Genomic DNA, 15495 nt, shown 5'->3' with positions numbered 1-15495 from the left:
TCCTCGTTCCTTCCAACTGTTTCTCCTGAGACCCAGTTTCCCGGACCCTTTGCTGTAGTAGAAGGACACTCTGTCCTACTGGAAATGTCATCCTCGGACCTGGTCCCAGCGCAGTGGGGGTCCTGTGATCACTGCCAAGTGCGCCGAGGCTATTATTACCATCCTCAGTCCGGACAGGAGGTGCTAAAGCGGCCCAGGGTTGTCCCAATAGCCTTGCCGCTCTCCCTTTAAGCTTATATCCTTTCTGCTCTCGGACCTGAATCTTTTCAAAATGATCAGGCCATATCTCTGCATCACTCCATGTATAAGTACATTTTTTAGCAGTTACAAAAGTCTTTGCCTGAATCCCCATCGGATGAAATCTTCTTCAGTTAGCAGTTCTAGCCCATGAAGGTCTTTTGAGATCTTCGTTCTTTGCATGGCGTGGTGCAAAGGGTGGCCTCTCGAGCCAGACCACCCTGAGTTCTTACCCTGGTGCTGCCATCCACCAGCCCTGTGACCTTGGACAAGTCCCTTAGGCCTTCAGAACACCTGTCTCCTTACCTAAAATGAGAACTAGTACTTATCTAGTACTTTTTGTGTTCCGAGCACAGTTTTGAGGTCTCTCTGTGCAGGCTCTCCCAGAGTTCGGAACAGCCCAGGAAATAGGTATTGTTATCACTCATGTTTTAAATAGGAAAAATGACAATTAGAAAATGCAAGTGACCTTTTTAAGGTCACACAGACTCAGTTCTCTGACTCCAAAGTCAAAACGCCAAATGGCTATACCTGTGGCATCAACAGCATCACAAGACTGCTATATTAAAAACAACACACACAAAGCAGCTAGGGTATCCTATGTTTCTGTTACTATCCTTTACCCATCCCAGTTTCATACATCTGCACATTTTAGTATGTGTGCTTTCTATGTGGATATAAAACCTTTTTTTCAATGAAACTGTAGTTGATTTACAATGTTGCATTAATTTCTGTTGTACAGTAAAGTGATTCAGTTATACATATACATTCTTTTTAAATATTCTTTCCTATTATGGTTTATCACAGGATATTGAATATAATCCCCTGTGCCATACAGTAGGAACTTGTTTATCCATTCTACATAAAAAAGCTACTTCTGTGAACGCCAACCTCCCTCTCCATCCTTCCCCAAACCCATTACACCCTTGGCAACCAAAAGTCTGTTCTCTATGCCTGGATGTAAAACTTATGAGAAAAGTCAATATGGTCAACAGGACGGAGCCCCAGGGCGCTCGTGTAGACACCCTCAAACACTGAAGAAATGGATTGGTAAATTAATGTAATTGAATAGTTAGTTGCATGTAATATTCAGAGCATAATAATCTCTGATATATTGGGTAGGCCAAAAAGTGAATGAGCTTTCTGGCCAACCCAATAGAAAGGGACTCTATATTTGAAATACACATCTTACTCCCTATTTCTGTCCCATGGAAAAGTACAATCTCAGTGGCATTGGAAAAGAAGGGACTAAGAATCTACTGGACATTTCTCTCAGCTACCAACCATGAAAGACCAGATGATAAAAATTACTCCCAAACCGTAGCACATAAAAAGCAAGGTAATTTGCAAATGTTTTGATGCTAAGTTGGACCAAGTCCCAGAATAAACACCCCCCACCCCCCGCCACCAAACCATCCACCTCTGGAAAGGGCAGCTGACTCTGTGCTGAGTGACTTGCAAGAGGGCATTTCAGAAAGGTTAGTAACCAGAAGATAGTATTAAAATCAGTTATGGATTAGCTTTAAAAGAATCAAATGGGGTCTCGGTGTTTAACCCTTTAAAACCAGACTCCACAGCACTACCTATTTTCAGGCCTTACTACCCTGTCCAGCTTTATAAGGTGTGTGTGCGTGTGTGTGTGTGTGTGTGTAAGGATTGAGGAAAAACGTTTGACCCTTTCTCCTATCTTCCCTTGCCCACAGCCAAAGTCAGGATGTTTGAGCCAGGAGACCGCATAAAGATATTATGAAACACCCTCCCCACCCCGCTCCCACCCATAACAAAAGACCCTTAAGCAAACAAAGTGCTTAAGAGGAAATAAACAACCTTTTGAGGGTGATCCTTGCAACTCTAAAGAGAAAAGCGACTGACCGCAGTTACTGCCTGGCCAGGAAATAAACTTTTCTGTGTGCGGCAAGTGGCAAACAATACAGAAAAGAGTATAATGGAGCACTAATGTGTGGGGTATGGGCCACATAAGTCCTAGAAGTCAGGAGGAGGAGGGGAGATGCTGGGTCGGCTTTAGATAAGATAGAGAACAGACGGGGCCATCTAGGAGCAAAGATCCTGAAAGGGCCTGAGTGCTGTGGTACATCAGAGAAAAATGGGACATTGTAATGGAGAGTTCTGCATGGGAGTACTCTCAATTCCCAGCTCCTCTTGGATAAAATCACTTCTTTCCAGCCTTCCCCACCTCAACACAGGACATCAACATTCAGTGTAAGCCCCAAACTCAGGCTTCCTCTCTGCCTCCTCTGTCTCCCTCCTAATATCCACCCAACTCTCAGCTGATATAGCGGGCTTGTCTTTCAAATACATTATTTCAGATCTACAGCCGCCACCATAAGACAGGCCACAATCATCTGTGATCTGAGGGCCTCCCAAAGCCACCTAACTTGTCCTTCTTGTTTCTTGCCTTTTCTCTCAAAGATTCATCTTCCAAATAGCAGCCAGACTAATCTTTTAAGAACGGAAATGGAAACCCATCCCCCTGCAGCTTCACACCCTCCAATGGCTTCCCACTGATCTCAGAAAACCTCCCAACTCCTTGCCTGGACAGATTACAATGAGACCCTCCTGATCTGGCCTCTTCCTAGCTCTCTGACCTCCTCCTGTGCCACTCAGCCCTTCCAAACCCTCCAGCCTTCTTTCCCATCTTCGGACATGTCATGCTTTTTCCACCTCAGGGCCTTTGCATGTACTACTCCCCCTTTCAGGAACACTCTTCCCCCAAATCTTTGCACGTCCCCTCCTCCTCATCGTTCAGATCTCTGCTCCGACATCAAATCACCAGCGAGACCTCCCCAACCATCCTTATCTGCTGGTCACTGAGCCCACTGCCCCCAACCTGTCAACGCCCACCCATCCACATCACCAGCCCCATCCATGATCTTCTTCAGTTGCTTCTCAGTGAGAATGGGGCCCTGTGTTTTCTTTATCCATCACTCTCTCATCAGGGCCTAGAAAGTGTTAACAAATTCGTTGAAGCTATGAGCCTTATCACCTCAAACTGCTCACAAGAGACCATGTTTACTCTTTTCATTGATGAACGAACATGAGCTGTTTCCCACCACCCCCCCTTTAAATGCTGGATGTTAGCAGACTGTTCTTTCCCCCGTGAATCTGTCATTGAACCTTTGTTAACTGTGTGTGTGCATGAGTGAGTGTATGTACGTGTGATGTTGCTGTAAGTGGATGTAAATATGTCACAAGCAAGCCATACTCAGGGGACGGGCATTTGAATGGCTGTTGCCTTTCCAATGCTACCTTTTTTTCCCTCTCCAAATACTTACTTTTTTTTTAAGCTTGGGAAAGGACTTTTTTTTTTGCCCGCGCCACGTGGCATGCGGGATCTCCTTTCCCCGACCAGGGATTGAACTCATGCCCCCTGCAGTAGATGTGTGGACTCTTAATCACTAGACTTCAGGGAAGTCTTCCCCTAATACTTTCCGACAACCCATGTATATCCCAAGTTTTTTTTTTTTTTTTAAAGAAAAAGGTTAGAAAGTCCCATACTTAGAAATCCCCAGCAGAACAGATATAAGACAGTAGGTCTCCAGGCTAGTGCTACCCACTGGGGGATCAGCTCCCAGCAAAGCTTCAAGGACCAGCCCACAGAGGGGTCCTCAGGCCATGCAGCCATTCACTGCTGGGGTTCTCCAGTCAGAGGCGTGCACAGTGTCCGTGGTCCAACTCCCAGCAGAGCCTGCCCCCCCCTCGTGGCCCACAGGCCAGGTCCATCCTCATGCCTGCCCCTTCTCTGCCTGACCACCCTCAGCCGCGTTCAAGAGGACTTAGGGGAAACGGCTGTGAGCACAAGCCAGCTCAGCAAGTTTGGGGCCTCCACATTTCTATTTTGTACCGGCCATAGGAACGGAGGCAAATATACTTCTGAAAAAAAAAAAAAAAAAACAGCAACAACAACTCGTGATGATCTGGGAGAAAGTGGGAATTGATTTGTGGGCCTTTCAAAGACTTCCCGTGGTTGGCACTGGAGGCTCCCAAATTCTCAACCCCACAGCGCCCCCTGCTGGCTGTCAGCCTCTGCTCAGTTCCTTCCTGGAGCTGGCAGCGGGGTGGTGATGTCTCTCTGGCTCTCCAGGAACCGATAGATTGGCATGAGCTCAGAGCAGAGTCATTCACGCAAGCCAATTTAATAGATAAGATCAGTGTCCCAGGGAGGGCAAAATCTGCCCAGGGAAGGAGAGTGGGAGCCCAGACCCCCACCACCATCATTCACAATCTCAGTCACCGACTTCCCCACCCTACTAAGGACAGGGGTGTCGTGCTTCAAGAAAATACACCCAAAAAAGCAGAGATGCCAGCACAACTATTTTTAATAATGGTGGCTATTTGCAGCACAAAAGAACTTTTGGTTGTGCCAAAAACTCCTTCAAATAGCGAGTCCCATTGGTCTATTCAAGTGCTGATTTACATACCACGAAGAATGTAGAAACTTCATGTTGAATATCAAGTGTCTCTATCAACTGAAAACCAGTTGGCAAGGAAGAAAAAGCGGATCTGAAAATGCGAATGTAACTCCAAGAATACAAAAAGATTTGATTTACTCAAGTGTAGTCATCAATCCCAAAGTTTTCAGGCATAACAATGCAGTGTATTGGTACTAAAACTTTAAAAGAACCAGAATAATCCTATTCTGAGGATTCATTCATAGACCTCCTGCACTTGAAATCCAACTATCGAAGGAAAGGGCATGACTCAGCAGGCCTAAACAAGTTTCCCTCTGGGTTTTCTCCTTTGTTCTATAAACTTTATAGTATCAGTGGATTGGGGATAATAAGAACCTGAGCTTAAGGTCAAGCCCTTTTCCCTTTGGAGGGAAACCAGTTCCCTTTGGTGAGGACCCCAGTTTGCAAAAGGAGGTGGAGCTTTGGGTTCCCAGGAGAGGTGGAATTTCACAGAATGGGGACATCACTGCCACAGCTCCACTGGGGTTTAGTGGTTCCTGGTAGAAATCGGGTATCAAAAATAGAGCCTATTCCAGCAGCCGGTTAACCCTGAGGGTCTGAGATTCCTTCAATCGGTAAATATTTCTTGAGTATCTACTATGTGTCATGCACTGTCCTAGGTGCTAGAATAGAGTAGTGGAGAAAATAGACAAGTTCCTTGCCCTCTAGAGTTTATACAGATTCCCAGTCTCTTCTATTGTCCTCGGAGTAGGGATGGGGAAGGGGCAGGCAGAGAGACAGACCACATGCTATAGGATGGAGTAAACTCTCCATTCTATGGAGTTTGGTAAGTGCTATGGAGAAAAGGAAAGCAGGGACAAGAAGTCAGAAAAGCAAAGAGATCTGGGGACTGAATCTCAGGGTGCTCCAATGTCCAGCGTTAGGGGAGATGAGAGGGAACCAACAAAGGGGACCGAGGAAGAGCAGCCAGAGAAGAGACCAGGAGAGCCTGGGGAGCTGGAGAGAAGGGGATTGAGAAGGAGGAAGTGAGAAGCCATGTCCAGCACTGCTCTGATGAGCCCAGTGAGCGCTGGGAACTGGCTGTTGGGTTTGCAAAGAGGAGCTCATGGGTGACCTTGCTGAAACCCACCCTGTGGAACTGGTGGGAATGGAAGTCTGATTGGCCTGAGCCCCAAGGAGAATGGAAGGAGGGGAGGTGTAGTCACAAAGACAGAGGAGCAAAGAAAAGGGGCCAAGCTGGTGGCCCTCAGCCTGCTGTTCCCCTACCCTTCCCTCCAGTCGATCGACCATCTTCGTGCGTCTCCACACCAACGGGAATCAGGAGCTGCAGTACCAGCCCGGGGACCACCTGGGCGTCTTCCCCGGCAACCACGAGGATCTGGTGAATGCCCTGATCGAGCGACTGGAGGACGCCCCCCCTGTCAACCAGCTGGTGAAGGTGGAGCTGCTGGAGGAGCGGAACACGGCTTTGGGTAACTATGGCCAAGCTAGAACCCCACCCAGCCACTCCCAAGGCCCCTTTCCTTCTCCGAGGAGTCCCAGGGTCTGTCTGGGCCTTCCCTCCCCAGCGGGTATCCAGGGAAGAGGAAACCCGTTCTTCCCAGTTGCCAGTCCAGGCAGGAGAGTGGGTCTCTGTCACCCCCAGCTTGTGAGACTGAAGGCCCCCCTTCCTCATGGCTGAACAACCTTGACCCAACTAGCTGAGCAAGTGTGCATTTAAGCCAGGACACTGATGGTTCACCCTTGAGGGAAAGAGTCTTACCTTCATTCATCGGCTAGACACCGATCTTAGCAAAGGCTACTTGTCTGACTTCCTTCATCACCCCAGCCTCACCGCCCACTGAGAGAAAATAGCAGCTGAAGTCCACTTCTACCTTCTCTTAGAATCCAAAGCACTATATGAAGCTCGGTGGCCCATTGGGATAGAACCTGATTTCTGATATCATTGGATCAAGTCCCAACCTGTTTGGGGGACCACCCTAGACATTCCTATTAAAGAATTTTGCAAGGCAAATGGGTCTTCGTGCTTCATCTCAGTAGTCATGAGTGAGCTCAGGACTTAAGGAACTGCAGTGACTGCACGTGGTAGCCCATGATACAGTGATACATCTCCTCTACAAGGGAGCCAGGACATAAAGTCAGGGCAGAATGTGAAAACAGTACGTAGTCAAAACCCTGCTGAACATCCCTCAGGAAGGTACCGCTTTGGAGAGACACACCTGCTCTTATGAAATCCAACCCAGCCAGTTCTTCCTCCACGTTGGAACACTACTTTATATCTTGAGTTGAGCTCCTAATGAAGTAAAGGCTTGCGTGCAGGGCCTCTATTGGACTGAAGTACACAGAGGCAGTAGTTCAAACATGGTCTGGAGCAGTACTGCCTGACTTTATGAATGTGAGCTGTGTTGTTGTTGCACTCAGTCAAGTCTGACTCTGTGACCCTAGGGGCTGTAACCCACCAGCCTCCTCTGTCCATGGGATCCTCCAGGCAGGGGTACTGTGGAACAGGTTGCCATTCCCTTCCCTAGGTTATCTTCCCAAACCAGAGATGGAACCCACATCTCCTGCATTGGCAGGCGGGTTCTTCACTAGCGCCACCTGGTGACCTTGGGCAAAGTCCTTAACTTCTCTGTGCTTCCATTTTCTCAACTGCAAAGTGGAGATAATGATAGCACCCACCACCTAGGATTGTGGCAAGCATTAAAAAAGTTACTGATAGAAAGTGCTGAGGAAACAACATGGTGCATAAGAAGGGCTAGGTAAGTGTTTGGCATGTTTGTCATTTTAAATGCTAGAATCCCACTCAGAACGGCAAAAGGCTGACACCATGAGAAGAGAGGCGGGGGAAAAAATGGATTCATAGTTCGTGCTCAGTTGGTGGCTCGTTGCTCAGAATATCAAAGGACGGTCTCGTGCTATTTTAATATTTACTCTTAAATTCTGGCACTAGTTTGTACAGCTGGTTTTGGACATGCTCCTTGAATACAGGAGGCAATCACAGGGTCCCCAGGAAACCTGGCTGTAGATGTGAGATGGAAGTGGCCAGCCATGGGGTCAGTTGGCTCTGGGGCAGTCGGTTCTTCGGGCCCCATCCTCTGTTCCAGAAGCAGGTCTGGCCTCCCAGACTTGGACCCAAACCCTCAGGGCCCACACTGTCCCTCCCCCACACATCTCTCACCTCTATTTTTCCTCTGCAGGGGTTATCAGTAACTGGACCGATGAGCACCGCCTGCCGCCCTGCACCATCTTCCAGGCCTTCAAATACTACCTGGACATCACCACACCTCCGACGCCACTGCAGCTGCAGCAGTTTGCCTCCCTGGCCACCAGTGAGAAAGAGAAGCAGCGTCTGCTGGTCCTCAGCAAGGTAGGTCCCTGGCCTCGTTCAACCTCACCACCCGCTCCTTAGAGAATTTTATGGTTCCCTCGTGGCCCCGCTGGTAAGGAGTCTGCCTGCAATGCAGGAGATCTGGGTTCGATCCCTGGGTTGGGAAGAATCCCTGGAGAAGGAAGTGGCAACCCACTCCAGGATTCTTGCCTGGAAAATCCCATGGACAGAGGAGACTGGCAGGCTGCAGTTCATGGGATTGGTGAGAGTCAGACATGATTAAGCAACTTCACTTCTTCTCTATGTGGTTATTGCAACAGTATTTCAGCAGATGGCAGCCTTGAGCAAGGGCTGCCACCATCTAGTTTGCAGGTCACCATATTACCTAATCCATTTTGGCTAGACCTGGCCATCTCCCCTCCTTCTAACAAAGGTCTAAAAGGACAAAAGAGCAATCCCACTGAATCTCCACGTTCTCTGATGGCAGTAGAAATTGCTAACGCTTTTTCCTCCTTCCTTTGGAACCCTTGTTGTTGTTCAGCTGCTTACTTGTGTTGGACTCTTTGCAACCCCACAGACTGCAGCACACCAGACTTCCCTGTCCTTCACCATCTCCCAGAGCTTGCTCAAACTCATATCCATTGAGTCACTGATGCCACTCAACCATCTCGTCCTCTGCGCCCCCCTTCTCCTCCTGCCCTGCCAGCATCAGGGTCTTTTCCAGTGAGTTAGTTCTTTGCATCAGATAATAGTAATGTTCTTTTGATTCTCTACCTCCAGCCATTAAAACATATACAAACAACTCTTAGTTCACAGGCCATATGAGCAGGTGGTTTGTGGGCTAAAGTTTGCCACCGCCTCATAGCTGTGTGATCTCTATAACCCTCAGTTTCCCCATCAATAAAATAGGGGTGACAACCAGGTTTATTTCATAAGATGAAATAAGTGAATACTTGGCACAGAATAATTCCTATGTAAGAGTTAACTATGACTATTTTTTTTTCATTTATTTTTATTAGTTGGAGGCTAATTACTTCACAACATTGCAGTGGGTTTTGTCATACATTGACATGAATCAGCCATGGAGTTACATGTATTCCCCATCTCGATCCCCCCTCCCACCTCCCTCTCCACCCAATTCTTCTGGGTCTTCCCAGTGCACCAGGCCCGAGCACTTGTCTCATGCATTCCACCTGGGCTGGTGGTCTGTTTCACTATAGATAATATACATGCTGTTCTCTCGAAACATCCCACCCTCACCTTCTCCCACAGAGTCCAAAAGTCTGTTCTGTACATCTGTGTCTCTTTTTCTGTTTTGCATATAGGGTTATCATTACCATCTTTCTAAATTCCATATATATGTGTTAGTATGCTGTAATGTTCTTTATCTTTCTGGCTTACTTCACTCTGTATAATGGGCTCCAGTTTCATCCATCTCATTAGAACTGATTCAAATGAATTCTTTTTAACAGCTGAGTAATATTCCATGGTGTATATGTACCACAGCTTCCTTATCCATTCGTCTGCTGATGGGCATCTAGGTTGCTTCCATGTCCTGGCTATTATAAACAGTGCTGCGATAACATTGGGGTGCACGTGTCTCTTTCAGATCTGGTTTCCTCAGTGTGTATGCCCAGAAGTGGGATTGCTGGGTCATATGGCACTTCTATTTCCAGTTTTTTAAAAAATCTCCACACTGTTCTCCATAGTGGCTGTACTAGTTTGCATCCCCACTAACAGTGTAAGAGGGTTCCCTTTTCTCCACACCCTCTCCAGCATTTATTGCTTGTAGACTTTTGGATAGCAGCCATCCTGACTGGCGTGTAATGGTACCTCATTGTGGTTTTGATTTGCATTTCTCTAATAATGAGTGATGTTGAGCATCTTTTCATGTGTTTGTTAGCCATCTGTATGTCTTCTTTGGAGAAATGTCTGTTTAGTTCTTTGGCCCATTTTTTGATTGGGTCATTTATTTTTCTGGAATTGAGCTGCAGGAGTTGCTTGTATATTTTTGAGATTAATCCTTTGTTGCTTCATTTGCTATTATTTTCTCCCAATCTGAGGGCTGTCTTTTCACCTTACTTATAGTTTCCTTTGTTGTGCAAAAGCTTTTAAGTTTCATTAGGTCCCATTTGTTTATTTTTGCTTTTATTTCCAATATTCTGGGAGGTGGGTCATAGAGGATCCTGCTGTGATTCATGTCGGAGAGTGTTTTGCCTATGTTCTCCTCTAGGAGTTTTATAGCTTCTGGTCTTACATTTAGATCTTTAATCCATTTTGAGCTTATTTTTGTATATGGTATTAGAAAGTGCTCTAGTTTCATTCTTTTACAAGTGGTTGACCAGTTTTCCCAGCACCACTTGTTAAAGAGGTTGTCTTTTTTCCATTGTATATCCTTGCCTCCTTTGTCAAAGATAAGGTGTCCATAGGTTCATGGATTTATCTCTGGGCTTTCTATTCTGTTCCATTGATCTATATTTCTGTCTTTGTGCCAGTACCATACTGTCTTGATGACTGTGGCTTTGTAGTAGAGTCTGAAGTCAGGCAGGTTGATTCCTCCAGTTCCATTCTTCTTTCTCAAGATTACTTTGGCTATTCGAGGTTTTTTGTATTTCCATACAAATTGTGAAATTATTTGTTCTAGTTCTGTGAAAAATACCATTGGTAGCTTGATAGGGATTGCATTGAATCTATAGATTGCTTTGGGTAGAATAGCCATGTTGACAATATTGATTCTTCCAATCCATGAACACAGTATGTTTCTCCATCTGTTTGTGTCCTCTTTGATTTCTTTCATGAGTGTTTTATAGTTTTCTATGTATAGGTCTTTTGTTTCTTTAGGTAGATATACTCCTAAGTATTTTATTCTTTTTGTTGCAATGGTGAATGGTATTGTTTCCTTAATTTCTTTTTATGTTTTTTCATTGTTAGTGTATAAGAATGCAAGGGATTTCTGTGTGTTAATTTTATATCCTGCAACTTTACTATATTCGTTGATTAACTCTAGTAATTTTCTGGTAGAGTCTTTAGGGTTTTCTATGTAGAGGATCATGTCATCTGCAAACAGCAAGAGTTTCACTTCTTCTTTTCCTATCTGGATTCCTTTTACTTCTTTTTCTGCTCTGATTGCTGTGGCCAAAACTTCCAACACTATGTTGAATAGTAGAGGTGAGAGTGGGCACCCTTGTCTTGTTCCTGATTTCAGGGGAAATGCTTTCAATTTTTCACCATTGAGGGTGATGCTTGCTGTGGGTTTGTCATATATAGCTTTCATTATGTTGAGGTATGTTCCTTCTATTCCTGCTTTCTGGAGAATTTTAATCATAAATGAGTGTTGAATTTTGTCAAAGGCTTTCTCTGCATCTATTGAGATAATCATATGGTTTTTATCTTCCAATTTGTTAATGTGGTGTATTATGTTGATTGATTTGCGGATATTAAAGAATCCTTGCATTCCTGGGATAAAGCCCACTTGATCATGGTGTATGATTTTTTTTAATATGTTGTTGGATTCTGTTTGCTAGAATGTTGTTAAGGATTTTTGCATCTATGTTCATCAGTGATATTGGCCTGTAGTTTTCTTTTTTTGTGGCATCTTTGTCTGGTTTTGGAATTAGGGTGATGGTGGCCTCATAGAATGAGTTTGGAAGTTTACCTTCATCTGCAATTTTCTAGAAGAGTTTGAGTAAGATAGGTGTTAGTTCTTCTCTAAATTTTTGGTGGAATTCAGCTGTGAAGCCATCTGGTCCTGGGCTTTTGTTTGCTGGAAGATTTTTGATTACAGTTTCGATTTCCTTGCCTGTGATGGGTCTGTTAAGATCTTCTATTTCTTCCTGGTTCAGTTTTGGAAAGTTATACTTTTCTAAGAATTTGTCCATTTCATCCAAGTTGTCCATTTTATTGGCATAGAGCTGCTGGTAGTAGTCTCTTATGATGCTTTGTATTTCAGTGTTGTCTGTTGTGATCTCACCCTTTTCATTTCTAATTTTGTTAATTTGGTTCTTCTCTGTTTCTTAATGAGTCTTGCTAATGGTTTGTCAATTTTGTTTATTTTTTCAAAAAACCAGCTTTTAGCTTTGTTTATTTTTGCTATGGTCTCTTTAGTTTCTTTTGCATTTATTTCTGCCCTAATTTTTAAGATTTCTTTCCTTCTGCTAACCCTGGGGTTCTTCATTTCTTCCTTCTCTAATTGCTTTAAGTGTAGAGTTAGGTTATTTATTTGGCTTTTTTCTTGTTTCTTGATGTAAGCCTGTAATGCTATGAACCTTCCCCTTAGCACTGCTTTTACAATGTCCCATAGGTTTTGGGTTGTTGTGTTTTCATTTTCATTCATTTCTATACATATTTTGATTTCTTTTTTGATTTCTTCTATGATTTGCTGGTTATTCAGAAGCGTGTTATTTAGCCTCCATATGTTTGAATTTTTAACAATTTTTTTCCTGTAATTGAGATCTAATCTTACTGCCCTGTGGTCAGAAAAGATGACTGGAATGATTTCAGTTTTTTTGAATTTTCCAAGACCAGATTTATGGCCCAGGATGTGATCTATTCTGGAGAAGGTTCTGTGTGCATTTGAGAAAAAGGTGAAGTTGATTGTTTTGGGGTGAAATGTCCTATAGATATCAATTAGGTCTTGCCGGTCCATTGTGTCATTTAAGGTTTGTGTTTCCTTGTTTATTTTCTGTTTAGTTGATCTATCCATAGTTGTGAGTGGGGTATTAAAGTCTCCCACTATTATTGTGTTACTATTAATTTCCTCTTTCATACTTGTTAGCGTTTGCCGCACATATTGCGGTGCTCCTATGTTGGGTGCATATATAATTGTTATATCTTCTTCTTGGATTGATCCTTTGATCATTATGTAGTGTCCTTCTTTGTCTCTTTTCACATCCTTTATTTGAAAGTCAATTTTATCTGATATGAGTATTGCGACTCCTGCTTTCTTTTGTTCTCCGTTTGCGTGAAATATTTTTTCCAGCCCTTCACTTTTAGTCTGTATGTGTCTCTTGTTTTGAGGTGGGTCTCTTGTAGACAGCATCTATAGGGGTCTTGTTTTTGTATCCATTCAGCCAATCTTTATCTTTTGGTTGGGGCATTCAACCCATTTACATTTAAGGTAGTTACTGATAGGTGTGGTCCCGTTGCCATTTACTTTGTTGTTTTGGGTTCATGTTTATACAACCTTTCTGCACTTCCTGTCTAGAGAAGATCCTTTAGCATTTGTTGAAGAGCTGGTTTGGTGGTGCTGGATTGTCTCATCTTTTGCTTGTCTGTAAAGCTTTTGAATTCCCCTTCATATCTGAATGAGATCCTTGCTGGGTACAGTAATCTAGGTTGTAGGTTATTCTCTTTCATTACTTTAAGTATGTCCTGCCATTCCCTTCTGGCCTGGAGGGTTTCTATTGATAGATCAGCTGTTATCCTTATGGGAATCCCTTTGTGTGTTATTTGTTGTTTCTCCCTTGCTGCTTTTAATATTTGTTCTTTGTGTTTGATCTTTGTTAGTTTGATTAATATATGTCTTGGGGTGTTTCACCTTGGGTTTATCCTGTTTGGGACTCTCTGGGTTTCTTGGACTGGGGTGGCTATTTCCTTCCCCATTTTAGGGAAGTTTTCAGCTATTATCTCCTCGAGTATTTTCTCATGGCCTTTCTTTTTGTCTTCTTCTTCTGGGACTCCTATGATTCGAATGTTGGGGCGTTTCACATTGTCCCAGAGGTCCCTGAGGTTGTCTTCATTTCTTTTGATTCTTTTTTCTTTTTTCCTCTCTGCTTCATTTATTTCCACCATTTTATCTTCTACCTCACTTATCCTATCTTCTGTCTCCATTATTCTACTCTTGGTTCCCTCCAGAGTGTTTTTGATCTCACTTATTGCATTATTCATTTTTAATTGACTCTTTTTTATTTCTTCTAGGTCTTTATTAAACATTTCTTGCATCTTCTCAATCTTTGTCTCCAGGCTATTTATCTGTAACTCCATTTTGTTTTCAAGATTTTGGATCATTTTTATTATCATTCTTCTAAATTCTTTTTCAGGTAGATTCCCTATCTCCTCCTCCTTTGTTTGACTTGGTGGGCATTTTTCATGTTCCTTTACCTGTTGGGTATTTCTCTGCCTTTTCATCTTGTTTAGATTGCTGTGTCTGGAGTGGGCTTTCTGTATTCTGGAGGTCTGTGGTTCCTTTTTATTGTGGAGGTTTTACCCAGTGGGTGGGGTTGAACGATTGGCTTGTCAAGGTTTCCTGGTTAGGGAAGCTTGCGTCGGTGTTCTGGTGCGTGGAACTAGATTTCTTCTCTCTGGAGTGCAATGGAGTGCTCAGAAATGAGTTTTGAGATGAGTCTATGTGTTAGGTGTGACCTTGGGCAGCCTGTATGTTGACGTTCAGGGCTATGTTCCTGCGTTGCTGGAGAATTTGCGTGGTATGTCTTGCTCTAAAACTTATTGGCTCTTGGGTGGTGGTTGGTTTCAGTGTAGGTATGGAGGCTTTTGGACGGTCTCTTATTACTTAATGTTCCATGTAGTCAGGAGTTTTCTGATGTTATCAGGTTTGGGGCTTAAGTCTCCTGCCTCTGGATTTCAGTTTTATTCTTCCAGTAGTCTCAAGACTTCTCCAACTATACAGCACTGATAATAAAACTTCTAGGTTAATGGTGAAAAGATTCTCCCCCATGAGGGACACCCAGAGAGATTCACAGAGTTACATGAAGAAGAGGAGAGGGAGGAGGGGGATAGAGATGAGCAGGAGGAGAAAAAGGGGGACTTGAGAGGAGAGAGACAGATCTACGCAGTTGTCTGTTCCTAGAGTGTTCTCCATAGCCCAGACACCCACAAAGATTCACAGAATTGGATTGGGAAGAGAAGGGGAAAGGAGGAAATAGAGGTGTTCTGAGGTAGAAAATGGAGAGTCAAGACTGGGAGAGAGTAATCAACACACTCCTGAATAAAAATGGGAACTGAATATTGGATTCTTAAATGTCCACGATTTATATCATATACTGAAAAACAATGATTAAAAATCTAGAGTAGAGGTTAGACTCTTAAAAATACAATATTAAAAACAAAAACAAAAACACACAAAAAATTTTGGAAAAATATATGAAGTTCAGTTTAAAAATAGGGCTTCTCTCTTTTCTTTTTTTGCAAGGTTATAGTGTAATGAAAATGAAAATTAAGGAGTAGTAGAGGAGTAATAGAGGACTTTAAAAGGAAATAAGAGAAAAAGAAAAAAGAAGAAAAAAAGGAAAAAAAAAAACAAGAAAAAAATTTTCCTAATTAAAAAAATCATACAAATCTATGAAAATGAATGTTAAGGAGTAATGGGGGAGTAATAGGGAATTTAAAAGAAATAAAAGAGAAAAAAGAAAAAAGAATTTTTTTTAATTAAAAGTAAAAATATATCTAGGAATTTCTCTGGAGCTGTTGCGGTCAGTGTGGGTTCGGCTCAGTTTCAGATAGCTCCTCGTTCCTGCTTACACTTCGCGATATCTATAGGCCCTT

At 43.5% G+C, this 15495-nt stretch overlaps 1 protein-coding gene across 1 annotated transcript in view; it reads left to right on the top strand.

Moving 5' to 3' along the window:
* The window catches only part of NOS1 (nitric oxide synthase 1), a 197391-nt gene that overhangs the window by 165963 nt on the left and 15933 nt on the right, over positions 1 to 15495 (top strand). Inside the window, exons 22-23 of the mRNA XM_065904325.1 lie at positions 5946 to 6139; positions 7865 to 8034. Of these exons, the coding sequence (XP_065760397.1) occupies positions 5946 to 6139; positions 7865 to 8034 (364 nt within the window). The remainder of the gene's footprint in view (positions 1 to 5945; positions 6140 to 7864; positions 8035 to 15495) is intronic.

Source organism: Muntiacus reevesi, chromosome 13 (genome assembly GCF_963930625.1).
Source record: "Muntiacus reevesi chromosome 13, mMunRee1.1, whole genome shotgun sequence".
Classification (NCBI taxonomy): Eukaryota; Metazoa; Chordata; class Mammalia; order Artiodactyla; family Cervidae; genus Muntiacus; species Muntiacus reevesi.
Note: the sequence above shows the minus strand (reverse complement) of the source record. Positions and strands in the feature narration are given on the sequence as shown.